General features: G+C 50.6%; 3 protein-coding genes across 13 annotated transcripts in view; all 3 read left to right on the top strand.

The window, feature by feature from the left end:
* The window catches only part of SLX4 (SLX4 structure-specific endonuclease subunit), a 30,154-nt gene extending 23,077 nt beyond the window's left edge, over positions 1–7,077 (top strand). For all 7 annotated transcript variants that reach the window (XM_065850515.2, XM_065850518.2, XM_065850517.2 and 4 more), the window contains 4 exons: positions 697–3,152; positions 4,153–4,255; positions 4,492–4,974; positions 5,528–7,077. In XM_065850515.2, the coding sequence (XP_065706587.2) occupies positions 697–3,152; positions 4,153–4,255; positions 4,492–4,974; positions 5,528–5,864 (3,379 nt within the window). In that variant the 3' untranslated portion in view covers positions 5,865–7,077. The remainder of the gene's footprint in view (positions 1–696; positions 3,153–4,152; positions 4,256–4,491; positions 4,975–5,527) is intronic.
* Positions 7,078–7,135: 58 nt separating this feature from the next.
* Positions 7,136–15,622, top strand: LOC136108766 (uncharacterized). 2 transcript variants are annotated; one of them, XM_065850880.2, is made up of 4 exons: positions 7,136–7,346; positions 9,751–9,890; positions 10,325–10,434; positions 14,427–15,622. In XM_065850880.2, the coding sequence occupies exons 1-4, from the start codon at positions 7,284–7,286 to the stop codon at positions 15,620–15,622; spliced, it is 1,509 nt and encodes a 502-aa protein (XP_065706952.2). In that variant the 5' UTR covers positions 7,136–7,283. The 2 variants fall into 2 exon arrangements, with proteins under 2 accessions (XP_065706952.2, XP_071671255.1); XM_071815154.1 differs by having other exon boundaries at positions 10,322–10,434.
* HMOX2 (heme oxygenase 2) lies at positions 10,327–26,170 on the top strand. Of its 4 annotated transcripts, none has more exons than XM_065850882.2 (6): positions 10,327–10,434; positions 21,247–21,354; positions 22,813–22,930; positions 23,688–24,179; positions 24,991–25,111; positions 25,192–26,170. In XM_065850882.2, exons 2-6 carry the CDS (start codon positions 21,275–21,277, stop codon positions 25,314–25,316), a joined length of 936 nt encoding a protein of 311 aa, XP_065706954.1. In that variant the 5' UTR covers positions 10,327–10,434; positions 21,247–21,274; the 3' UTR covers positions 25,317–26,170. The 4 variants fall into 4 exon arrangements, with proteins under 4 accessions (XP_065706954.1, XP_065706956.1, XP_065706953.1 ...); XM_065850884.2 differs by lacking the exon at positions 10,327–10,434 and adding an exon at positions 15,715–15,802; XM_065850881.2 differs by lacking the exon at positions 10,327–10,434 and adding an exon at positions 16,416–16,502.
* Position 26,171: the final 1 nt, after the last annotated feature.

The following is a 26,171-nucleotide window of genomic DNA, read 5'->3' as shown; positions in this document are numbered from 1 at the left end:
ATTTTCCATTAGTGTCTCCTCAAGTTCTATCTGTGTGAGATTTTCTGTGTTCAGTAAACACTTAGCAGACTTTTGCCAAGAGTTTTGTCTTGGGATGTTTATTGACAACTGATGGTGACGATGATGATGAGCATATCTTCTGTATGTGATTCTCAAAGTGTTGCACTAGTGACACACTTATCTGAACAGCACTTGCAGAATGTATAGGCTGCACAAAACACTAAAATGTGTCTGCCACACTCGCCGTTGTGATCCTAGGTGTGCACTAAGTAAAGAGCTTGAAATAGGAGCAGTTGCTGAGGAACAGGGGGAAGCGGTTGGGTCTTACCAATATGTATGTACAGGGGTGCCCTGTCTTCTCCAAAAAGCCATGAAACTTGCACACGACAGACATCATCCAGCCCCAGCCATGCCATGGGGCTCTCACTAGTGCAACTGGCAAAGGGGGGATTCATTGTAGTCGTATAGCTGTTAAATCTCAAACATGAAAAAGGAAGAGCGAGCCTGATACTTTAATGTGAGTGACACCTGGAAAAGGGGATTCCAGACTTTAGGAGTATACTGTGTCTTGGCCATCTTAGGAAACAAGCATCGTCATGCAAGTGCTTTACAAGGCTCACAGGTGTGATCAGGCAGCCAAATGGCGAAGAAGTACTGGAGGAGGAAAATACTAACATTACTATTATATTCTTGCAGGTTTGGTGTGAGGGAACTGATGGCAGAATGTGAAAACAAAACTGGAGACAGTCAGGTGTCTTCTGGAGTAGATTCAGAAGATGATCTTATCTCTGTGAGGGATGACAAAGATTGTGAGGACAGAGCTGAGAACTTCCAAGACCTCTTGAAGTCAGTGTGGGTGGGTGAAGATGAGGAAGAAGGAGCTATGCTGACCCCTGAATGCCAGAAGGAAGATGACAATGGAGTGGGTGAACAGGAACTGGCGGAAATCTATGAGTTTGCTGCAACTCAGAGAAGGATCGTTCAAGGTGAAATAGAGATGAGTGAAGGAACAGACTGCAGCATCTGCAGTGATACTGAGGCAGCCCAAGGTACAAACCAGCAGACTGAGGAGGAAGAGGTAAAGACATCTGAATCTGCTTCAATAAGCAACAACTTCAAAGATCTGAAGGACGACAATGATGTGGAAAGATCGAGGTGTGACTCGTCTGCACTAGAGAAAACGCAGAATATAAATAGGTGCAAGAATGTGAGTGCTCCACAGACCGCTTTTGTGCCTCACCACAGTGAACCTCAAAAGTGGGACGCAGCATCCCATGGTGCCACCGCTAATGAAGGAGAGGTCGTTAGGAGATGTGAAGGTGCAAAGGATTCCAAGTCATCTCAGGTCTCACACAATGGGGCAGATCGCTGTGAAAACCAGTTTCCCAGCTTCGATGGTGATGCTGATATAAATCGAAGTTATGAACACTTGTTTTCTGCAACTCAGGGAGCTTACTGTGAGCCTTCTCCAGTGAAAGAAGTCATCAGAGAATCGGGAAAGGCTCCTAGTGAAAAACATGGCAATGATAATGATTCATTTCTGTACAGTAAGTCACAAAAAGACCTCTCTCCACATAAGAATGGGTTTTTTGTGAGTCCTTCTCCAAAACTTTATGATGTGCCCCTTTTTCCTGCTGTTGGCTCTTCGCCTGCATCTCCAAAATCAGACAGAGAGTTGGCCAGAGAACATGTGTCAACACCAAAGCAAAACAAAAAGGAAAAATCATTCCTAACTGATGATGTACCCTTTCAGAAAGCCAATGAGCTGGATACCACATCAAGAAATGACAAGACCATTTCTCCAGCCGAGCTTCCCAACATTGATGTAAACAAGCATACGTATGTCCCTGTGTTGTCATTACCCGTCATCAGAACTCAGGATGCTGCAGCTCAGGGGGACAAGAAGGGTGATGTTATTGTTGTATCTTCTGATGATGAAATGGAGTTACAAGACCAGTCACCAGAATCAGGCTCTGCTCTGAAAGAAATGGAAATCCCTGAGCAACTGAAATGTGTAAACATAGAACAAGGTCCTGAGACACCAAGACCTGAACATAACTCACCAGTCACTGAAACAGAGCAGAAATTAACCCCGGTCTCATGTGGCATTACAGATACAGTGTATATAGGTAATGATGTAAAGATGTCCACCGAGGTGCTGCTCAGCAGACAAATAGATGCTTGTATGGAGATCAAACAGAGTCAAAACCTGAGCCCTGCAAAAAGTCTCAGTCATGAAATGTCTCCAGGTGGAGACAGCTCCTGGCTAGTGCCAGACACACCAGTTCTGAGCAAAAGCAGAAGTTTCTCAACACAGATTCAGGTCACAAGTATTAATTCTCTAAAGAGTCCAGAAACTAAACTCAGCACAAAGGACTTAGCAACAGGTAACAGTAACCATGAAATGCCTGGAAATTTAACAAAAGCTTGTGAAACAACGTTGTCAAGCAAACATTTGCCTATGGAGATCTCAGCTAGTGAAGTAAGCCCTTGCAGCAGCCCAGCAGCAGGATCATTTTCCAAGAACCCCCCACCCGTTTCTCCAGTGGATCCAGTTCTCCCCTCCCCTGGCCACACAGACATAAAAAGCAAGTGTGCCTATATCTCATTTTTATCCAAACCTGTGCCTCCTTGCCATGAGCAGTCATTGGAAGATAAAACAGATACCAGTGTGGTTGAGATAGAGGACAGTGACAAGGAAATAAGTCTGCCTTCTGTGAGCAGTAGCGTTTTGCTTTGTGACGAGCCCCCAATCCCCGCCGATGATTGCTGGCGTGTTGAGTGTCTGTCACCTGTCAGAGGAACCAGCCAGGACTCCAACCAGGTCAGCCGTGCAACGACCAGCACTGCCAGCAGCCCCAAACCCAGCTCTTTGCATGACCAGTGGGAGAGCCCAGTCCACACACACGAAATCAAAGGCAGTACCCCTCTCCAAGAAAGTCCTGTTGGCAGAAGAACAACTTTGCTCCGTCTTGAAAAGAGTCCTATTGAGGCATGTTCATCACTGGGCAGCAGACTAAGTTACCTGAACTCCAGACTCTGGGATGATTGGAATGGAGAAGAGGAAGATGAATTTCCAGAGATGCTTCCTCTGTCCCAGAGGTTGTCAACTGCAGCAGGTGCCTGTCAGACAGATCCTGTAAAGACTCCTGGTGAGCACTTGTATGGATACCAGATTCACTGAATTACGTTAAATTATTTTCATTTTAAGTGGTCATCTTGCCTGTGGTTCACTTGGTGCACTGAAAGGGTCCCTGCCCGTGGGCAGGCTTCACGCATGATTTCCTGCAACACTGCTGATGCTCTGGGCTGCCTTCCCATGGCCGGGTCTGGGCCCTTGTAAGAGGCTTCTGTGTGCCCAGCACATGTCCCTGTGTACCCTGTTTCCCTGAAAATAAGACAGGGTCTTATAATACGTTTTGGAGCAAAAATTAATATTTTTTACATGTACAGCTGTCTAGACACTGTTTAAATTGACTTTTTAAAATGAACTATAAATAGGGCTTATATTTTGAGCATCCTGAAAAATCATGCTAGGGTTTCTTTTCGGAGTAGGTCTTATTTTCTGGGGAACGGGGTAGTTCCTTCCATCCAAGACCAGTAATTGATCTCATAGTATCTAATTAAATATATTAATTATGCCATACTAACTGATTAGTCTAACAAGTGTTTAGAACATGATGTGTGAGACTGTGCTTCACCAGTTAATTGGTATCATTAAATCAGTATCCAACTCAGGACCCCAGGAGCCTGACTTGCTCAGTTTCTCCTGAAAGTCTCTATTATGAAGTTTCCGTCCTGGGAGAAGAACTACTTTACAGAATTCAGTAAATCTGGTTTTTTAACTCTGCCAGTTCTAACAAAGCCCTGAATGGGCTTCATATTCAGATGGGACATATGTCTTAATTTAAGCTGTTTTCTGATTTAAAATCAATAAAAAACAAGTATCCTGGTTTACAAAAAAAACCCAAACTGTTGACTGTTCTGCTCAATATAAAGCTGAGTAATGATTAGAAGAGCTTGTAGAATAACAGTGCTATTTAAACAATTCTTGTATAATATTAGAGTATCTGCCACTAAGAAGGGAAGATATCATCTATTTGAAGTCCTTTCTGTACTAATCTTGATCATGGTAATTTCATTCTACTGCAGAACCTTCCTGTCAGGAGATCGACAAGCCTCCCAGCACTCCAGTGACACCGATGCCACATTACTCCATGATGGAGACCCCACAGCTGAAGAAGGAGTTGAGCAGGTTAGCATTACTTTCACGAGTATGTCTCTTTATGAGCAGCAACTTGCTGGCAGGTAGTATGAAAGAAAGTGCCTGGGCTTTCTGGAGACCTTGGTGAAGCTCCAGTCAGTGTTTTTTGAGGTCACGTCACACTTTTCCAGCTGACCACTGCACCTCCCAGCCTGAGCCCCTTCCTGAGCCAGGACAGGGGCAGGTGCAGTGTTATCTTCACCTAAGCTCCCACCTTTCTCTTTCAGGTTTGGAGTTCGTGCTCTCCCAAAACGCCAGATGGTTTTGAAGCTGAAGGAGATATTCCAGTATACTCACCAGGACGTGGACTCTGACTTTGAGGATGAAATCCCATCTTCCCAGCCTCCCCTGCAGAAGTCCCCGGCCAAATGCTCTAGGCAGCCAAAGGCAGGCCGGACTGCCAGTGGAAAGCGTGCCGCTGCCTCGAGGGCTGTGGGCAAAAAAAAGCGGGTTGCTACGGCTTCTTCAGTGGTCCCTGTGGGGAGGGATGATGGTGACCTTGTTGGATCCTGTGAAACAGGCTGTGCAGCACCCAAGAAGGGAACTAAAAGGACAAATCACCCAGAAGGAGCCAGAGAGAAGAAAAAGTCATCTGCATCTCCAGAGAGATGGTCTCTTGCAGCTGATGGTGAGGAACCAATGCCCTCAGCATCTCAGGAGTCTGCAGTTTCTTCAGGGGATGAAAGCGACATCTCTTTTCGTTCACAGAGGTAAGGGAACAAAGTACTAAAAAAACAGTCAGTGGTGCAGGACAGAGTTGAGCTAGGAATGTGGCAGAGGTGAGTGTCCATGTGGCCTGCAGTGGCCCTGTCACTTCCTTGGGCGTGTCATTTGAAGGTCAGCCTGCTCCAACAAGAGAAGTAGGCTTTGGGATTTTAGTCTAATTCCTGGTGAGCTAAAAGTTCTTGTGGCTTGCAAGGCTCAAATCTGGCATGCCTGGTCTCTGCAAGTCAGAGCGCCAAGGAAAGGACGGCACAGCACTATGCAGTGCGGCGGCAGTAGGAGCTGTGGGTGTGGAGCAAGGAATGCCAGACAGCCCCGGGGCTGTGTCAGCAGGACCAGCGCTGTCGCTCTGCGATGGTGAAGTTTGCAGAGCACATGGCATGTTTTCCTGCACTCATTTTGTGGATGCTGATATCAGCGAGTTTGTGATCCCACAGAGGGTAGTCACAGGGGTTGGCACGAAGGGCTTGGGGAGCTCTGGTGCTGTCTTTGGTGGGCTCTTCTTTCCTTCATCTCTGGTCTACTTGATCTTGCCTTTAGTTCTTTCATTAATGAATTTGAAGCCTGCGCTTTTGCATCTGAGGAGGAGGAAGAGGAGCTTCCAGCATCTCAAGCAGCAGCTCGGGAAGAAGAAAAGATGGAGGCTGTAAGGTGCTACATCCGTTCAAACACTGCCCTATACAACAAGATTCTCTTTTATGAACCAATTGAGCTGGCTGCACTGCACGCAGAGCTGAAACAGAACGGCATTAAAATTTCCAAGGCAAAGCTGCTGGACTTTGTAGATGCTCACTGTATCACATTTACCACGGCCGGAGCCCGGAAAGAGAAGGAACAGAAGAGAAAAGGGAACAAAAAACAGAGGAGACGATACTGAATGGAGCCTGCTCCTCCATCCTGAAAATTTCGTAGATGGAGGCCTTCTTGATAAGCTGGAAACCCCGTTCCAGGCTGGTGCTAGCAGCAGTGCTATGATCGGCGGGTGCGCTGCTCCTCCTTGTGGCCTGCTGTCCAGATGACAAGCTGCACAGTGAGTCTGAAGGAGCTCACGTTTCCTGCCCTCTGCTTCCAGTTGCACAAGCTTCTCCAGTTGCTGTCCTGCCCTCAGCATGTGGGTCATCTGGAGCCTTTTTTTTAACCCCCAATTTTCCTCCTGTGCCTTTTCTTTCCATTTTTCTAATATGTTTTAGGTCCCCAACTTTTCTTTATGTTGGTGCTTCCCTCAGTGACACTTGCCAAGACCTTTTCTCTGGCCTTGGGCTGTGAAGTGCTTCACCCTTCATGTTCCAGTGTTCAGTACAATAACCCGCCTGCAAGAAACCCATCCCTTCTCCCCTGTGTAAAGTGCTGATGTTTAGAGACCAGTGACTTCCATCTTCATTTCTTCAGCATATGATTTGCCCTGCTGATTGTTAAGGCAGGGAGCACTGTGGAAATCCAACGCCCTTCTTCTGTCCTTGGTCCAATTTGCAATCTGCTAAAAAACCTAAATCTGTGTTTCTTAAATGGCTGCAAAACAGCAGACGTGTTTTTGTAGTCTCCTCGTGACACCAGATGTCATGTGAAAGCCCTCTGGATTCGAACTTTCCATTCTGTATGTTCATTTGGGTGCTGCATCTGTCTTAAAGATACCGTCTGCTCCATTTTCTGAGCACCTTTACCTTGTCAGCGTAGCTTGTGTGTCTCCTTGACAGAGATGTTTTTTCAGAGTGTTACAATGACTGATGGATCTCTTCAGCACTTCTTATTAATATAATGTGATCTAAACCCACTTTTCTGGTCAGTCTTATTTCCAAAATGACTGATCTTAGGTTGTAAATTGTCTGGGCCTCCTGGGGGAGTCTTGGACCCTAAATTGTCGTCTTTTATGTATTGACATTCACATCATCATGTGACTTTTGTCTGTTCTGGCAGTTCTGAGTCTGCAAAGAGTCTCACTCAACAAAATGGACACAACACTTCGAAAGATAAGCCAGACTTCTAAATGTATTTATATATTTGGAACATACAAACATTTTTCTATTTTTGATACAGTATGTCCTTGGGTTTATTTGATTTATATCTGCAATAAACAATTTGGAAGGTACTAATGATAAGCTATAAGTAATGCCTTATGGCAGACTCGGGGTGGGGGGGGGGGGTGTTTCTAAACAGCAACGTTGGGTCTAGTTGAGAGCAGTGGAGTCCGCAGTCTGTGCCCACGCGGCTGAAACCTTGAGCAGAGAAAAGGAGTAAGAGTTGTCACAAGCACTGAGGGGACGAGGAACAGGAAAAACCACCTGGCAGCAGCTGACGAATGGTGGATTGCTGCCCGGAGAGAGAGGAGCTGCCCGGTTCATCGGGGCTGCGCAGCACGAAGGTACGGGAGTGCTGGGGGAAGCTGTGGGGGCTGCAGGAGGGGCACCTGTGGGGAAGGGTCTGCTCTGGCCTTGGCAGGGGCTGCTGGTGAAGGGGAGGTGGGTGACTGCTGGGGAACCTCCTCTGTCAGGTGTTGTGGCACATGTAATGTTGGGGACCTCCTAGCAAAGCCTTCTGCCGTGTCTGGGGAATTTGGGATGGTTTTCTTCCCTGCCAGTCACAACACCTTTCTTTCCCCACCTTCTTGTGCAAGAGTTGCCAGGATACGACTTTGTTACATGGAAAGGACAAGGCTTGCCCTAAGTGGCATTCTAGGAAATGTTGTTTCCCTCATTGTACCAAGTGTTTATCTCTGAAGTACACACTTCATACATGGAAAAACCTTTGGTCCTACAGTCTTAATATGGGAAAATAAATAAGATCCATTCTGGCTTTTTTGCTCTGTTTTTTAACTAAGACATATTTATGATCAAAGATTTTGTAATCTATTCTTTATAACATCTTAACCGTCAATGAATCCAGTATCGCAGTTCAGTGGATATAAATTACAGTCATTCAAATAGCATTGTGTCATAAAAAAACCATTTAGCATGTTATGAAAAAATCTGAATTTTAGTCACCGAAATGCCTCTGTCATCCTTAAACCTTGTAACCGGGCAGTCTTTGCCTAATGTGGAAAAAATCTGTGCTGTCAGGGTTTGGAGGTGACCGCTTTGCAGAGGTTTACCTCGATGCTTCCTTGTTGCTGAAGCTGACAAAATGAGATGTCTCTTGTAGTTCTAAAACTTTTCTCAGATGATGAGAAAAGGATTTAAAATCTTTTACAGCCTTCAAGACCACAAGGACATATCTGACACATGCTACAAATTATCTGAAAGCAATTATTCACTCGCCTGCTTCATTTATCTGTAAGCAAAGCGTGCCTCCCCAAGCTAGCACTGGTGTTGCCATCTGCCAGTGATAATGTGTTGCCACAGTTCCATTTGTATATATTTCTGTGTTTTCTTTCCTTCCTCATGCAGGTTCATTTATCTTAGAAAATACATTGTCATCATTTTTTATTTCCAACTGTGTAGTAACAGCTATCAAAATATTTTGATACTTCTGTTTGTGGTAATGCTTCCAAGGCTGCAGGAAAAAAAAAAAAAGACCTTTTTCAACTGAGGTGTTGTTTTTTAAGTAAGAGAAAGCAGCAGATATGTAACTGGCACTGCACAAAGCTGCTGTCTTACCAAGATGCACCTTGTGAGCTCTGAGAGAGCTTTGGAAAACACGGCTTCTAAATTCGCTGTGACAATCAAATGATCTGTGCGATGATGACAGGTACCACCTTGGGTTGTGTATTGTCACATTTCCTACCTAAAAAATAGCCTCAATAGGTTTACTGTGAAAAGCTGTGCTGCGGATGTTTACATAATAATCTTGCATGTGATAAAAGAGCTGGTTTAGTACACGGGCACAGTTGTGTGTGTCCACTTACTCCAGAAGTCAACCCTGTCTTAATGGCATTTCTTGAGTGGGTGTGATCCATCACTGCGGTCTCTGACACGGCCAAAATCCACAAAGGGGCCAGATTAAAATAGGAGAATGCTGTAAAGCTCAGTGGTGCCTGCTGTGTCTTCCCCTAGTGCCTGGCCAACAGAACCCAGGTACAGTGCTTACAGTGCCAGCATTCAGATATCAAAACGATAAATTTGCGAGCAATCCTCCCAGCAGTTCTTCAGGGGAACTTGGAGTTGTTCTGGAAGCACATTTCAAACGTACTTGTTTGCTTTTTGGTGATGGTTCAGATCATTCCAGCACAAAATTTCTTTCAGAGGCATTGCATGTAAGCTGCTTGTTGTTTAATGAAACACAGCGAGCCTGGGAGAGGTGACACAGCCTTCACTACAGACATCTCTGGGACTCGGCTCCTGTCCCCCAGAACAGGGTTTCAGAGGTACCTGCAGTACCTCTGCCCAGGTTCCTCTCAAGCTGCTCCACTGCCCAAGCAGTCCTCTTGTAACCTTAGATTGATAAGGACTGAGACTGCGAAAGATTTAAGTTCAAGCCTAAGGTCAGCACAAGCCCACCCCTCCTTTCCCCACCACCAAGGCCACGTCCCCACCCTTGGGGCCCTGGGACCCTCCAGCAGCCTGACAGCGCCATCGGCAGGTCCTCGTCTCTCAGGAGGGCCCTGCGCCAAGGACACATCTCCAGAGCTTGGCTTTGGTGTCCTGACAAATACCCAGAGCTTGGCTTTGGTGTCCTGACACCCTCTCGTCAGACAGCGCTCGTAGCTGTTGTGTCCTGTTCACCGAGCTGCTGCGCCAAGGGTCTGTGATGCCCCAGACTGAGTGTTTGCCGTTGGACCGACACGGATGAGCTGCCCCAGACACGCACAGCTGAAGCCTTGTCCTCCACAGGTCCCCTGGGAGAAACCCCTCGCCCGCGGGGAGGCTCCGGCAGCGACGGCGTCTCACCCAGCACCGGGTGACCCACATGGGAGAGACCCGACGAGTGCGGGGAGAGCTCCAGCGCGGGCTCGAATCTGCTCCGGCACCAGGTAACCGCCCTGCAGGCGGCCGAGCGCGGGCAAAGCTGCCCCGGCACCGGCGGGTGGGACCGGCCCCACCACACCCCCGGCGCCGCCATTTTCGGTCGCTCTGAGAGGTGAAGGCGCCGCCCGCTATTGGCCGCCTTGGTCACGTGACAGCGCCCTGGGGTCCGCCTCAGCGGAGGGGCTGGCGGGGCCCAGGGCAGGTACCGGGACTCTGCCGCGGTTCCCTGCCGCCTCCCCGCCCCGGTCAGGCCCTCCCAACTGCGTTAATTCCCCTGGGGCGGTGGGGGTGCTCACAGGCAACGGGGCCACCAGGATGTGGGCAGCGCGGTGCTCCCCGCCGGGCGCCCCCGGGTTCGCTGTGTCCCAAGCCCCGGTGCTCGCAGCGGGCGGTGAACGCCCCGCTCGTCTGACCCACCCCGTTTCTGTTCGCACAGCAGGACCCCCGGGAGCGGAGCTGAGATGATCTCCCACACGGACCAGCAGGAGCTGTGGTTCTCCCACCTCCACACCTACGAGGGGAAGCCGGTTCTGAGTGACACCTGTCCAGGTAAGGGCCGGTGTGATCATCTGTGAGCCTGTCGAGGAGAAACCGGCTCCAGGATCCCCAGATCCCAGCAGAATGTGCGGGACTGGCAGTGCTGGGTTGGACCGTGGTTCTTCCAGCTCTGCCTGCTGATAGTGGCTGGTGCTGGAGACCCAGAGAAGGGCAGACAAGCTGTGTGCCTGTGCACTTGTCCAGGGCCAAGCAATGTGTGACTTCAGAAACTCCTGAACTCGACATGCGATGTCTCAGAATCTTGCATCTCTCTGTGTATTTTCTTGCATGCTGCAGTTGTGTGTGTTTGACCACCCATGGTAGCCTGCAGCAAGGAGTTCCACAGCCTGTTTAGCAAGTCACTGCCTCCTTTGGTTTGCTGTGAAGAGGGCGCAGGATGGATCCCTACCCACCCCACAGGCCACCTGTGTTTTTATAGTCCCTGTGATATCCCCTCTCAGCGGTACCTTTTCCCAGCAGAATGGCATACCAGACGCTGTCCTGTGCCTTTGTTCATTCATGTCATGCCTCTGTATCTTCCTCAGGCCTATTAGAGTTTCTCTGAAGTGAGGAATCCATCCTCCCCATTGCACACAGTGAGGATGTGGGGTTACCATGGGTTTGAGCAGCAGGGCAGAACTATTCTCTTTTATCCTCTGTTCTTTTCCTAAGAACGCTAACATTTGAGTAGCCGTTTTGTCTGCCAGGGAGCTGCAGTTTTCATCCAAGGCGCTATTCCTGATGATACCAAGAACATCCCAGGCCTATCCTGGTATAAGTACAAGGTATAGAGGCTGTTCCCTTCTGTAGTTCTTTACATTTACCTGCAGTCAAGTCCCCTCTCACCTGGTTGGTCAAGATCATAAGACTCTGGCACAGTTCATCTTTACAGTCATCCTTTGCCAATTTAATCCTGAATAACACAGAATCTTCAGCAGATGTTTCCACCTCCAGTTTCCATCCCTTACCACCTTATTGAGGGTGACTCATCCCATGGCAGTTTAGTTTCTTTATCAGTTTTGGTGAATGACAAATGTCTTTTGGGAATGCCTTTGGACTCCAGATCTCCCTTTTGTTAAAATGGGTCGCATCTCTGAAGAACTCCAGGTGCCTTATGAAGTGAGACTTCTCTTTCCAAAGGCCATGCCAGTTCTTCCCCAGTCTGCCCTCCTTGGCCCTCTGTCCATTAATTCTCTTATGCTGGTTTCTGTTTGTTTGCTTGGAATGTCTGTTGGGCCCCAGATGTCCCCTCGAGCCCTTCTCTGGCATCACATCAGCCACGTCCCGGTCCCCCAGCAGTGAGGTACCAGCAGGAATCCAGCAGTGTTGTGAGGTGGCGTGAACAGCCCTGCTGGGTTAGACCAAAGCTCTGTGTAGCTCTGAGCCCCATCTCGGGGATTTGGGGACTGGCCAGAACTGGATGCGAGTGAAGGGGATAAAATAAGCCTATGATGACACCTCTCCAGCCCAGTCTGCTGTCATCCCGCAGCCTGAGGCTTACTCATGACAGTGGTGTGTTATTTTTAATAGTTCTCACGGGTTTCTCTTCAGTGAACTCTTGAGTCTGGTGCCAGAAACAATTGCTGTGTCCTCCTACTGCTGTGAGACAGGCCAGAGCATCAGCCAAAATTCCTTCTACTGCTGGCTTCTCTTGGGAAAGCGAGATCCAAGCATATATTTAAGGTGATATTTAGGTTCTCAATACGTATGCTTACTCTGCTTACCTGGAGCTTGCCTTGTAGCTATAGCACTGGCAGTCTTGGGCATATGAGAGGTCTTACCATCAACCCAAATCGGCATGGGCTGAGGAAGAATGACATTCTTTCTGTTTGCATGGCTTATTTGTTTTTGCAAATTCAGACTTACACTTCCACCATTAATTCCTCAGTGTGGTGGACTCACTCTCCTTCCATTTAGAATACCTCCAGTGAGTTCCTGTCATCATGATTTTGATCAAACCCTTTACAGACAACTTGTCCCAGCTGCCAATGAAGATACCTAGTACCTGAGAAGTAACAAAAATGGTTATAGAAGTTGAGAGCTGGGGTTGTAATAATTGCAATAAGAAGCTTGGAACTCCTGACCTTCCCCCGAAAGTACAGAACACCATAGAAGACTTGATTCTCGTGTACTTTCGAGTTCTACATAATGAACCAAAATTCTGTGTCAGTACCAAAGCTAGCGCAGGTAAAGGATATCTCTTTGGCTACAACAGCAACGGAACAACTTCACTGGCTCCATCATCTGCTCAGTGAGTGTGACATACAGGTCAAGGGCTTCATGCTGACCTGCCAGAAATGTCTTCTTGTCCTGTCTTTGGATATCACTTTTCTCTTTTCCTCCAGGCCTGGAGTAGCTGCAAACAAGTGGAAATGCCTTCATGGTGAATAGCAAAGTTCTTGTTTCTGTTCCTCTCAAGGAACACTGTATGAGGGAAGAAGTGGTATCACTACTACATGTAACTGCCATAAAAGGTATCTCAGGAGTTCGCTGTGAAATCCTGTTGTGATGTTTTCTTATACTGACTAGAAAGAAGAGGGTTAAGTATGTACGTCTGTCGGTCTGGGTTGAAATTCTAGACTGTCTTTTCTTTATCGCATACTTCTGGTTCAGCAGTGACTCTCCTCTCCCAAGGCACGTGCTTTCTTATCGCAGCTCTGCCAGACCACAGGAAGTGCCTGTGGTTTGTACATCAGTCCCACACGACTGATCTGTTACTGGTTTATTTCACAAGAGTTTTCAGAGAACCAGGAGGCAAATCTGGAGGTCTGCATGTCTGCAGCTTTAGCTCTCAGCCTGTTCCGTGTTTTGGGTCTGCATAGAGTCAACAGTAAGTCATCCCTCACCCCAGCAATCCCTATTATAAGAGATTATCAGGAAATGTTTACCTAATGGACCTGTCTTAAACCCAGATGTGATGCCTCTCTTCAGAGGCACGTTACCATTTCTACATCCCGTGTACATCCCCGTGCCGTCCATTTACCCTTCCCTGATGCCACACAGGTCCTGTCCTGCCAATTTAGCATATAAGGCCTAAGTAAGCTGCGAAGAGCTACATTTCCCTGCTGACAGCAAAGGTCACAGTGTGGTTGGGGTTATGTGCTTCTGAACCTGCTAGGATGCTCATCAAACCACACTACAGCAGTGTGGTGGAAGGAGTTGCTGCTCCGTGTAAATACTCCAGAAATCTATGCAAGCGCCTTGCCTTGGAAAGGCTTTCAGCTGACCTTGAGTCTGCGGAGCATAGATTCATACCAGTTATGCTTCTGCAACACTTCATGTGAATAAGAGGGCAGGGATTTGTTTGTTCCCTGTATCCCAGGAGCCACTCATAACTGCTCAGCTAACATTACTTCCACGGACTTGCGCAATCTTCATCTTCTACATTTATCGGATTTCCTCAATGTGTAATCTGCGATCAGGCATGGAGGATCTTCAGTTCTCCCCTTTTCACAACAGATTTGTTCTTCACCCACGGAAGCATAAACTTAGCTCTCTTCTGCTTGAAGACTGGCAGAAACCAGGCTCCAGGCAGTCTCCATGTCCGTGCATTAGGGCCAGTGTCTCCTTTATACCTCTTCTCTCTCACCGCACTACTAGCAGCACAAGAGCAGGGACGCTGCATCTGTTGCAACCCAAATAACGTTCTGCTGAACAACGCAGTTCTTTGTGCCCCTCGTCTGATGCCCAGTTCACCTTCCAATAACATTTTCAGATACAATATCCTGGAAGAGCAGCTATCTTTCCCATTCAAGCACTAGACTTTCACTTCTATTATGCCAATAATTTCAGTAGATTCAGGTTCTGGCAGAGCAATGCAGGGCTATTTCCAGGGTTTGTTTCTGTGAACGCTCTGAAAAATCCACTGAGCAGTTTGGAGGAAAATATCAGAACTTTTTATACTTAATCTGCTGGATTTTTAGAATTTGGCTCCTTTTGATTTCCCCTAACCAAAGTTCCGTGTCCTGCCTGTGACTTGCCTCTGAATTCTCATTTTATTGCAGCTGGGGACAGGATTGTGAGCAAGAAAGAGGAGAATGCCCACCAAGGCATCCCTGGGCCAGTGGAACCCGAGGGTTTACTCTCAGGACTCTCCAGAGAGAACAGTTCCCAGAGTCCTGCACAGGACCCTGTCCTCCCACGCAGGTCAGAGAGGGTTCAGAGACCTGTGGGGAAGAGGCAAAGCCAAGTGACACTGCGTGGAAAAAGCTTCAGGAGGCTGCCAGATATTATCCAGCAGGGAAACCCTTCTGTAGGGAGACTGATAATATGTGGAGACTGCGGGAAGAGCTTTCGGGTGAGTTCCAACCTCATCCAGCATCGGAGAATCCACACTGGAGAGAAACCCTTCAGCTGCGCCGATTGCGGGGAGAGTTTCCGTCAGCGGTCGCATCTCATCCAGCACCAGAGAATCCACACAGGGGAGAGGCCCTACGAGTGCTCCGAGTGCGGAAAGAGCTTCAGCGTGAGCTCGAAGCTGATCCGGCACCAGGTGACTCACACTGGGGAGAAGCCCTACAAGTGTGCCGAGTGTGGAGCGAGCTTCTCTGGGAACTCACAGCTCATCCAGCATCAGCGAGTGCACACCGGGGAGAAACCCTACGAGTGCAGCGACTGCGGGAAGAGCTTCAGTGTAAGCTCAGCCCTGACACGACACCAGCGGGTCCACACGGGGGAGAAACCCTACGAGTGCACGGAGTGTAGGAAGAGCTTCAGCCAGAGCTCCGAGCTCATGAAGCACCAGCGGATCCACACTGGCGAGAAGCCGTACGAGTGCTCTGAGTGTGGGAAGAGCTTCACCGTGAGTTCAGCCCTCATCCAACACCGGCGGTTCCACATGGGTGAGCGCCCCTACGGGTGCACTGAGTGTGGAAAGAGCTTCACCGTGAGCTCCCACCTCATCCAGCACCGCCGCTTCCACACCGGGGAGCGCCCCTTCGAGTGCCCTGACTGCGGGAAGAGCTTCCTGTGGAAATCAGCCCTGCTCCGGCACCACCGGGTGCACACCGGGGAGAGGCCCTACGCCTGCACTGACTGTGGGGACAGCTTTCGGCAGAGCGCCCACCTCATCCAGCACCGGCGCATCCACACTGGGGAGCGTCCCTACGCCTGTGCTGACTGCGGGAAGGGCTTCACTGTGAGCTCTGCGCTCCTCCGGCACCAGCAGATCCACAGAGGGGGCGAGCCCCAGGAGGGGTGACTGTGGGGAGCAGTTAGGTCAGACACCCCGCGGGCATCCCTGGGGAGCCCAGTGTCTCTCTCCCTTCGCTCTATTGACCGCCCTGCTTGTGGAGGGTGACAGCAATTTCTTTTTAGGAGAACAAGTCCTTAAAGAGAGAGATGGAAGAAAGGGAGAGTCGGTGCAAGGAGCTGATTGGAGGTTTGTGGACGTGTGTGCTACAGCAGGGGAAAGAGGTGGTGGTTGGAGGGATAGCTCTTGGGAAAGGAAAGGAGTTTGCAAAGGCTGGAAGATACTTGGTGTATTTTAGAGGAGGGGAAATACCTTGCCTTTTCTCTGTGCACACATTTGGGACAATTATGGAGGGAACAAAACAGACCATCTTAGAGCCTGCGACGCTCTGACCAGATAAACAGTTCTGGCCTTCCCTCCTGCCCGGCTTAATCAGGCTCGGAGTTACCTTCCCCAGCCGCTGGGCCGGGCCTGTAGCACAGAGGAACCAGAAGCCAGGTCCAGCTCAGCCCCGGTGCTGTCCCCTGCCCGGCCGCGTCCCGCGGTGCTGCGCCGCTGTGTGGGACATGGCGTCCCCTAGGAGCCGAACTGTGTGTTAATGAAGTTTGATGATCGCTAAAACTGCCCAATAAAGCCCCGGTTCCGGACCAGCGTTCCCGGCGTGTTCCCGTTCCCGCCGCTGCTCCCGGCACGGCCTGCGCGGCCTCGCGCCACCGCCCCCGGGGCGGGGTCAGAGCCCCTGCGTGACGTACACGCCACCTCCACCAATCGGCGGCGCCGGCACGTGCCATCGGCGGCTCCTGATTGGCTGCAGCGTCACCCCCACGTCAATAAACCCAGGGCGGTCGGACCGGGCCTTTGTCTCGCGCCGCTGGGCAGAGGGCGGCGGGTGAGTGCGGGCGGCGCGTCTCCATGGCAACGGGGCCGGGGGCGCGAGGTAACGGGCGCGCTGGGACCGGTACCGGGCTGAGACCCTCGGGACTTCCCCACGCGGGGCGCTGCTCCGTCTCCCTGGGCTTCGCCGCTTCCCCGCCGAGGGCAGGAGGCCGCGCTCCCCCGGAGCCGATGCGGGAGGCAGCGGCCTCGGTCTCCCCGCTCCCGGGGCAGGTGGGGCCAGTACCCTACGGCTGGGAAAGGCGTCCAAGCCGTCTCAGGGCCGTGTCCGGACGCCTGTGCCCTCCGGCTCCGCGCCCCGGGGCGGCCGGGCCGGGGCCCTGCCACCGCAGGCGGGGCTGTCGCGGCCGCCCTGTCCGCCGGGCCGGGCTGCGGTACCGGGGCCGTGCCCAACAGTCTCAGGCTGTCCGTGAGCGGTGTGTACTCTCCCGAGCAGCCCGGCTCTGGCGCTGGGCCGGGCCAGCGGCTGTCAGGCCTCCCTAATCTCCTTCTGTCCCCACGGGCGAGCGGCTGCTCAGCAGCTGGGGAACTGTGCCAGAGCAGTGGCCTCATCTCTGCAGCGATTCCTGCGCACAGCTTCTTGTGAAGGATGCCTGAGTCGCTGGAACAGCAGTCCTGCGCTGGGCTCTCCCGGTGACACAAGGGACACTTGGCTCTTCTTGATCCAGCCAAGCTCTAGGAAGAGCTTGAAGGATGAAGGCCTCTTCCTGCTTTTCAGTTGCTGAGAGAAACAAATGTCTTATTCAAGCCTCGTGGTGCCTAGCACTTGTATGTGTTACATACATCAGCCATAAGTGCCTATCGCTGGCCCTGCTTGGGGTGTCCCAGGCACATCTGTCTGTGGTAGGACAGGCAGGGCAAGCACTGGCTCTCCCCAGATCAGAGACTGTTGGATATGTTCATGAGTGTCGGTCACATTGCACTCTTCCTCCCCCCTAGATCTAACCCTAACTTACTGGCCCCTTGCAGTGTTTTCCTAGCCAGTGTGAGAGAACACAATTCCCGAGGTGCTGCCTGACACAAGGGCCACTTATCGAAGCACAGAACTAAGCAAGATCTGTGAACCCACCTGGGCTTTCCCTCCTTGGTCTGTTTGAGGTGTTGGGTGGCAACTCTGCGTGGGTGCTCCTAGAAATGTCGTAGACTTGAATTATTGCCTAAATTTAGGCTGTGTCTGGGCGAAGTCTTAAAGCTACCTGGGATCAGGTAATGTAGTGACTTATTCTGCAAGGCTCCACTTCCAGCAGTAGCCAGTGCCAAATGCCTCCCCAGACATGAAGCTCCTGATGTTCTTGCCAGGTTACCTCTGTGGTGGGGCGCCGAGCTGCTAGGCCTGGAGTTCTGGGGTTTGTCTCTGCTGCAGTGATGCTTGGGTAGGTCCAGCCATGCTTGTTGCCACTTGTTAAAGCAAAGATGTCAGCTTTGTGCATGGGGAAATACTGTGAAGTTGCATGGTAGTTGAACAGCAAACATGAAGTCTGTATTGCTGGGCTGTTTGTGAATTATTGAAACGCTCCCGCGTTGCCCAAGCAAAGCCAGGCCTTCTAGTCCTGCTTCCCCACAGCAGCAGTGTCTACTTCCTTCAAAAGGTGCAGGATTATTGGGATTAAGTATCTGCATACACTGAGGAGAATGGCCATGCATCTTGAACATGAAGCTTGCTGTGGAAATGTGTGTAGCAGCAAACTAATTGCTGGCTAGATGAGAGGCAGGGTTATGTTCTCAGAGGGTTTGAGCAACCGTTATTGGGAAAGAAATGTTTGGAGTGCTGAGGTGTTGTGTACCAACCCTTTTCTCTGTTCTCCAGCCGTTCTGTCCTGGTTCTTTTGTAGCTGTTGGATTTCTCCCAAGCTGGCTGCTGTCAGGGCACCAGGGAGGTATGTGTTTATCCTGAACATCAGCCAGGGTCTCAATGAGCAGAGTTCCTTGTAGCAGATGACACTATGTTCCAGCCTCTGCAGTGAGGTTGGCAGCTGCTCGAGCCTCCCTCAGGGTGCGGGACACTGCTTCTTCAGAGGAGTGGAATCCCCTGAGAAACCTGGGCTTTCACCAGTGACCATGTCATGGGCTTTCGGTTGCTATATTTTATAATAAAAGCAATGGTCTATTAGAATGTTTTTTATTTCCTCTCATCCAAGTTTTCATCCAATATCCTAATACTGAAAAGAAGAGGGGTTTGATTTGTGCTGACTTGTCTCTTGAATTCGTGGCTCATCAGGGAGGTGGCTATACTAGAGATGGTATCGGAAAAAAATCTAAGCTTCCGTGTTTTCCTGTACATGTACTGTCCCCGCCTCTGGCTAAAGAGACTGGTGTTGTCACTGCCCTGTGTTTTGCTGTGGAGATGAGCATGTCAAACTGAGCCTTTACAAAAAAAAGCCATGGGAGTTACAAGTGCACCAAAGTCCTTAAATGACTTTTTGTTTCCTAATCCCTTCTTCCAACAGCAGACAGTGCTGCTGGAACAATAATTCACTGTTCTGATCAGTTGTGCTTCTACAATGCTGGTGACAGGCTTGGGTCAAGGCTTCTGAGACCTCGTGAGATGCTCCTGTATAGTGTGGAGAGCAAAGCTCCTGTGTTGGTGAGTGCTGCTGAACACGAGTGTGCCGGCTCTAACCAGCAAGTTGGCAGCCTTGGCTAGTGCAGTGACGGTCCTGGGAGCTGTGCTCTGCGTGTCTGGCCATCGGGAGCCTCTGACCATTGCTGCTATGAGCTCCTGGTTTCTGAGTCTTGATCCGGTGTGTACCTTTGGGCTGGATTTAATGTCTACCTTCAGGCCTCTTCCAGGGGATAAACGCTGCTGAACCACACCCTTCCTCCAGGACTCTGGCTCTCTGGAGGTGTAAGATAAATCAGAACTGGTTAATCTAGTTTAATTTTGGAATCTGCATTTCTTGAGCAGTGTCGGGCCTGAGGTAAGCTGAGCGGAAGGCCAGAGTGTCCTGAGAGCTTGTGCGCCTGTGTTGGCAACTCCCAGCTGAGCCTGGGCAGGTTATTTGCCTTTTTACTTCAGTTTTGCTTCCCCATAGTGGGCATTTCCTGATGTTTTGAAGATGAAGCTGTGCGATGAGTGAAGGCAGTTCCCGTTTGCTGACCCAGTATGAATGTGCTTGCTGTTCCAGAGAGTGATCAGATAGATGATCTGAACCTGGATTCCTCAGCTATCTTGGAGCCCTTGTGCTGGTGTGCTTTTCTGCCCCAGCTGCGTCATCCTGCTCTAAACTTTTCTACCTGAGGGATGCAGAGGCTGCGCGGTGCCCTGTCCTGTGGGGAAGGGCGAAGAGGGTGTAGGGCTGTCACCCTGATGGCTTCTGCTGCTGCACTGGGCAGCTTGTGTTACAGAGTAATGTGTTTGGTCAGTCCTGCCCTCGGGGAGGGAAGGCTCTGCCCTGGTGAGACCAAAGGCTGTGTGATCACAGGGGAAACCTTCACCCTGGTGATGTGTTCCCTGATCTGAGTGCTGTGCCCAGGCCTTGCGCCGGGGATGGGTGCTCGGACCTGGCTCCCAGTGCTCCTGGCCGAGTCCTGTGCCGGAATGTGGAGGGCAGTGAGAGTGGCTGCGAAACCCTGGGGTGGGGACCTGGAGGGCAGTTAATTTATAACCGGTGTGCTGGTGCTGGCCCTGTGCTGACGTGCTCACAGCTGCTTGTCTGCTGTTCTCCCAGCCAGGATGTGTGCTGAGCAGCAAACCTGCAGGCACAGCCCACCGAGGGGAGTGTGAGGAGTGGCTCTCTTATAGCAAGTGCTTTTTGAAGAGCCAGCAAGCAGCTTAGTTCTTGCTCATCTGGGGAGGCTGCCTGTAAGGTGGTGGTGCTGCTTCTCACAAAGCTGATTACAGGTCCATTTTATAAATGAGGTGGCTGGCTTTGGCTTAACTAGGGTGTTTGGCTGGCGTAAGCCAAGTGTCTTGCTCCTGCTTCTAGGTACGTCTTGGTAACCTACTATATCCAAGCAGACCTTTTTCCTTTTGCAAAAGGTGAAGGAGATCCCAGTTACTTCTGGGGTTTGAAGTGAGCTCTGCTAGGCAGGAGTGTGTGCATGGTAACAGGAGCTGTCTGCAGCTCGCTCTGCTCAGGCAGCAGCCGCTTTGGACCTTCATGGAGTACAGCCCAGGGAAGGCAGAGCAGTGAAACCTGCCCCTGCTTTGGAAGATACTCTTCATGTACTTGATTGCAGGGAAGGCTTTTGCTTCCCTCGGGCCCAGCCTGACTTCAGAGCTTAGCTGACATAATCCACCGCTCCCAAGGGACACCGTATACTGCTGTAGAACTGAAGTTGCTTGTCCTTTCTCCTGACTGAAGGAGAGGTGCTTCCCTTGCCAGTTACTCTGCTCAGAGCCCAACATTGCATGAGGTATTTGGTAGCGCCACTGGAAAACAGCTCATTCACAATTTCAGTGCAGATTGCTAACATGGAGGACTTTGGCCACCTTCAACCAGCAGCCATCCTGAAGCGGGAAACTGAGTGCAGGCTGCTGGCTGTGTTGGAGGTGTCCTCTGAGGTTAATGTTTTGTGAACTGGGTGTTAGTGCTGAGGTTCACCTGAGGCAGCTGAACAGAATAAGCACGGCTTTCTTGGAAGTGTCTGGTGCGCGGTGGAAATGCCAGTGGCTGTTCCTCACCGCCCTGCCTGGCGGAGCAGCTCAGAGGCTCCTTGCTGAACTGCTCCGTGTTTCATACCCATCCCTGTGCCAAGGCAACTTGCCTCTACAACCCCTCTCTGATTTTACCTTTCAGATTGTCTTATTTCCAGCACTGACCACCAATGCCATCAGCTATGGAGGGCTCGGAGGGAGGAGAAGGGGAAATCATGCGCTATGAAGAAACAGAAGATGACAGTGTCAGGTGAGTCCTGAGTCACAACATGGCACAGACACAGTCTTGGGAAAGGCAGGAGATCTTCCAGGTAAAGGAGTGATTTTCTCCTCATTGAAAAGGAGTGAGAGATTCCAATAGGTGATTAATCAAATATATGTGCAGTAAAATCTGTTTAATCAAACTCTACTGGAAGGGATGGGAAGGAGCAATCTGCTAAGGCGGACAACAAGCAGTTATTTTTTTAGCTTCTACTATCAACTCACGTTTCAGAAATGCTCTGACCATTTGGCAGATGTGTTTGTGCCGTCCTGGCCAAGGTGAGCCAGTTTTCCATGGCAACCTGGGGAGTCTCATGTGATAGCAGCTTCTTGTTTTGAAAGATGACTCTAGAGGTGAACTCTGCTCCAGTGAGCTGCCTCTCTTGCCTTTGCAGAATACCAGCTGGTCTAGGCAAGAATATTTTCTTGGAGGTTAGTTTAAAAAACAAATTCACACAGATGCCCTAAAAGCCAAGAGTTCAGACTTGGAGAACGGGAAGGGAAAACAGGGTGTTCCCAGAATACCCAGACAGGATGGTTGACTTCTCTTTGACTTGACAGGCTGTTTCCTGAGATGTTAATGCTACCTGGTCCTCTCGGCACACCCAGGCCCTGTCTAGCCTGTTGGCTGCAGTGTTCAGCCGCTCGGGGTCCAGAGTGTTCAAAGTCTGTCTCTTACAGCTAACAGGAACATGCTGTCTGTAGCACACTAGTCATAAAAACTGTAAGATGCACTCTGGCCTAATTTTGATTGAGTGTAGGTGTTGATAACTGAACCAAGCTCCAGGTAGGTGCAGTGGCTATAACCTGATATCACCGATTTTTTAATTCTTATTTTTTTAGAAAGACAATTTGTGGAAACCTGCAAAAACAGTGTAATTCAGGATAAATAAACTTAAGGGTGTTCTTCCCCTGTTTTGTCATTGGGCTTTCATCTCTTCTTCAGTAGCTGATAGCCAAGTTGGAAAAACTAGGGTCCTGTGTGTGTATGCATCTGCTCTCATCTGAGCCTTTCTCCTTCTCCAGACCATAGAGGATACCACCAAGGCTCCTGTGCCCTTTAGCCTGCCTCAGTAATTGCTCTTCATGTGCTCAAGGCCTCTTTTGTAGTACTGTTGGGGCTCACATGGATGAAATGCAAAAGTAACGGTGTGGGGATCAGAGGATCCTTGGCAATTGCTTCAGCATCCTGGGTCTGAGCCCCTGGTAAACCCAGCCCTCCCGAAACAGCAGCTCTGGTTGGCACACGGGCATCTGCATCTGTGGAAGGAGCCTCTGGCTGCTGCCACTCTGCTGCTTCCTCCTGGTGGTGCCACCTCGTGGATCCCACCTTCTCTAAACAGGGCCTGAGGTGGTGGGGAGCGGGGGGTCCCTCCACACACAGCAGGGACAGACTCATTACTGCGTGTGGAAGTGGGGTGAACGGAGCTCTCCTCTGTGCCTGCAGTCCCACCGACCTGTCAGAGCTGCTGAAGGAGGGGACAAAGGAATCTCATGACCGCGCGGAGAACACTCAGTTTGTCAAAGACTTCCTGAAAGGACGGATCAAGAAGGAGCTCTTCAAGGTGGGTGCTGCTGTGCTCCTGTGGCAGGGACACTCTTTGGCACACGCAGTGGCCAATGCAGGCTCTGAGGCAGAGCACCACAGTCATCTGTGGAGGGTTGTAGGAGGCATGACCAAAAAACTATGGGAGAACCCTTGTTCGTGGCTCTGCCTGGTGTGTCCTACAGGTGGGACCCACAGCGGGGAGGGCCATGCTGGCCCAGCATGAATTTGCTTGGGTGGAGGTACTGGGCTTCTGGCCACATGTCTGCTGGGTGCTCAAGGCAGGTGTGGCTGCAGCGCCAGACCCTGGTGGCATAAGTTTAGTAGGAGTGAAATCCTGGTGGGGTTACAGCACTTACTCCATCCTCTGGAGACTAGGTTGTTTTCCACAGGCTTCAGGTGGGATTGCTTTCTCTTCTGTTTTGGGTCTGAGCAGCACTCCCTGATCCTGAAGATCTTGACATATACAGTAGTCTCCTATAGCATGAGGCTTTTGGTGCTTGTTGTACCTATTGGATGAAATTAGTCCCCTTGCCTTGCTCTCAAGGTGACAGGAGACGCAGAGCACGCGTGCTCTGTAGGCAATGTTCTTATGAATGTAGACTTTGGTCCTTGGAGTGGTACACACCTGTTATGGGCTTTCCAGGATGGTTTTATGTCAAGCCTGGGGGTTTCCTCCTTGTTTACCTCAGCTCCATGCAGAGGGGGAGTAGTAACAAGGTGTGATGTGCCAGTGTAGTGAATGGCTTCTCACGTGAGCTGTGCTTTGTCTGTAGCTGGCCACCACAGCACTTTACTTCACGTACTCTGCTCTGGAAGAGGAAATGGATCGCAACAAGGACAACCCAGTCTTTGCTCCTCTGTATTTCCCCTTAGAACTTCACCGGAGAGAAGCATTGATCAAAGACCTGAAATATTTCTACGGAGAAGACTGGGAAGAGAAGATCCAGTGTTCAGAGGCAACTCAGCACTATGTGGACAGAATCCATCATGTGGGACAGCACGAGCCAGAGCTGCTAGTGGCTCATGCTTACACACGCTATATGGGAGACCTCTCAGGTGGGCAAGTGCTGAAGAAGGTAGCCCAGAGGGCCCTGAAGTTGCCCAGTACTGAGGAAGGGATCCAATTCTACGTGTTTGACAACATTTCCAATGCGCAGCAGTTCAAGCAGCTCTACAGAGCAAGGATGAATGCTCTGGACTTGGACAAGAACATGAAGGAAAGGATTGTGGAAGAGGCCAACCGAGCCTTCAGGTTCAACATGCAGGTACTGACTCCCTTGAGCCCCTGTGTGTGTAGGTGCTGCTGCTTTCAGGTCTGGGCCAACTCTTAGGCCCGGGTTAGTTCAGCCAAACTGCTCATCCAGGTGAAGTTGTTTGGGTCTGAGACCACCCAAGCCCTTCCACCTGGTGGGGTTCTGGTTTGCATGGTTTTTGCACTAACTCCTGGAGACATGGCTGGTGTCGGGTGGGAATTCTTCCTGTGCTCCAACACTATGGCTGAGACTTTGATGAGGGCAAAATTGAGATGACTTCATTACAAGATTCTCATGGGCTGTACAGCTCTGAAGCAGTGGGGAGAGCAGAGCTCTTGCTCTGAGACGGCCTTAAATGGTTTGAGCCTATTGCACCATACTGGTTACAGTTTGTCTCATGTCCCATGTGTTGCCTAATGGCCAAAAGTATCTGTAGCCTCTTGTTTCCTTCCCATAGTACTTGTCTTTCATGAAACCTGACTGAGCTGCCCCCTTGCCCCAGAGGGATGAACATAATCTTTGCTACTGTGGGCAAGCTTTAATCTGTGCCTATAGCAGGCCACTGTAGTTAAAGCTGGTCAGAAATGTGGTTGGCCGCTTTGTGAGGATCCTTACGGAAAGCCCCGGCCGCAGAGCTGGCGGGGCTGCCTGACCACAGGAGCAGTGATCCCAGAGGGGCTCTGTAGGTATGAAATCAGTACCACATACTGTCTTTGGGTGGGGGGAGGCAGGAGTGGCTCCTGCCTGTTCTCCAGATCATTCCAGCAGACTGGATGAAAGCTGTCTGGCTCTGTATACACATTCTCACTGTAATCACTTGCAGGTATTTGATGAACTGGATGAGACTGGCAAGTCACTGACAGAAGAAGCCCAGGATGGAGGCTTTCCAGTCCATGATGGAAAAGGAGACCTACGCAAATGCCCTTACTATGCAGACAGACTAGGTAGGTGTGGGCGACAAAAGCTGCCGCATGCGTATGGCAGAAGCCTCGCAGCACTGACAGTGCTTTCTGTGTTCTGGCAGGCAAGGCAGGACCCGGCTGCCCTTATCACGCTGCCGTAGCCTTGGCGAAGCAGCCCCTCGTGCAGCTGATCCTGGCGGCCTGCGTCGCTGTGGCCGCAGGAGCTGCAGCGTGGTACGTCATGTGAGGGCGAGAGCAGCGCGTGGCTCTGAGCAGCGGCGAGGGGAGAGACGCGCCTTGTCCTTCTGCAGACTGGTCCCTTGCTCTTGGCAGTGAGTTGACTGCGCAGTGGAAGAAATTAAACAGGAATGCCGCAGGACTGGTAAAGACTCTTCGCACACGAATAACGCAAACACTGTAATAGAATATCTCTAGCTGACTAGTGTACAGGACTGATCCAGTTTGAGGATTCTGGTTTGGTGCTGTTCTACCCAGGCCGGGGCAAATTTAAGGCCAGAGATGTCTTGTCCTGTACCAGCAAAGGCTTTGCCTGCTTGGCTTTTCATCTCCTGCCTGGAACAGTCACTGGAGGGAGTTTCCTGCCTTGAGCTGCAACCTGAGAAGGTGTCATCAGTCTTTTCATTGAAGAGCATTTCATTTCCTACCCTGAGAAACAATTTTGGCCATGCCGCAGCAGCTGTGCTATGGGGCCATTAGCTCAAAGCAGGGTCCTGCTTGGTGTGGTGGCCTGGGGACCAGGTCTGACTCTGTTGGAAGCTCCCTGGAGGTCGGGACAGGACCAGGTGTGGTGAGGGGGTCTGAAGGTGACAAATGTGTATTGTGCAGCATTGGGGTTGTGGGCTGGGTTTCTTTCTGAAGCCTTGACTGGAATAAAAAGTTGCAATGCTGTAGCTGGGGAAAGCTCCTGGTAATGCCCAAGGCCTCTGCTGCCCTGGGCTGGGGTAGGGAAGCTGCTGCTCTTCCTCCAGTGCTTAGCACTACTCTACCACCCACCCTAGTCCTCCCTCCTCATCCTCAGCTTCCCTGGGGGCAGATCTGCTGTGGATTTGAACCAGGAGGAGAAGAAAAGATGTACACAGAG

This window comes from Patagioenas fasciata, chromosome 15 (assembly GCF_037038585.1).
Source record: "Patagioenas fasciata isolate bPatFas1 chromosome 15, bPatFas1.hap1, whole genome shotgun sequence".
Classification (NCBI taxonomy): domain Eukaryota; kingdom Metazoa; phylum Chordata; class Aves; order Columbiformes; family Columbidae; genus Patagioenas; species Patagioenas fasciata.
Note: the sequence above shows the minus strand (reverse complement) of the source record. Positions and strands in the feature narration are given on the sequence as shown.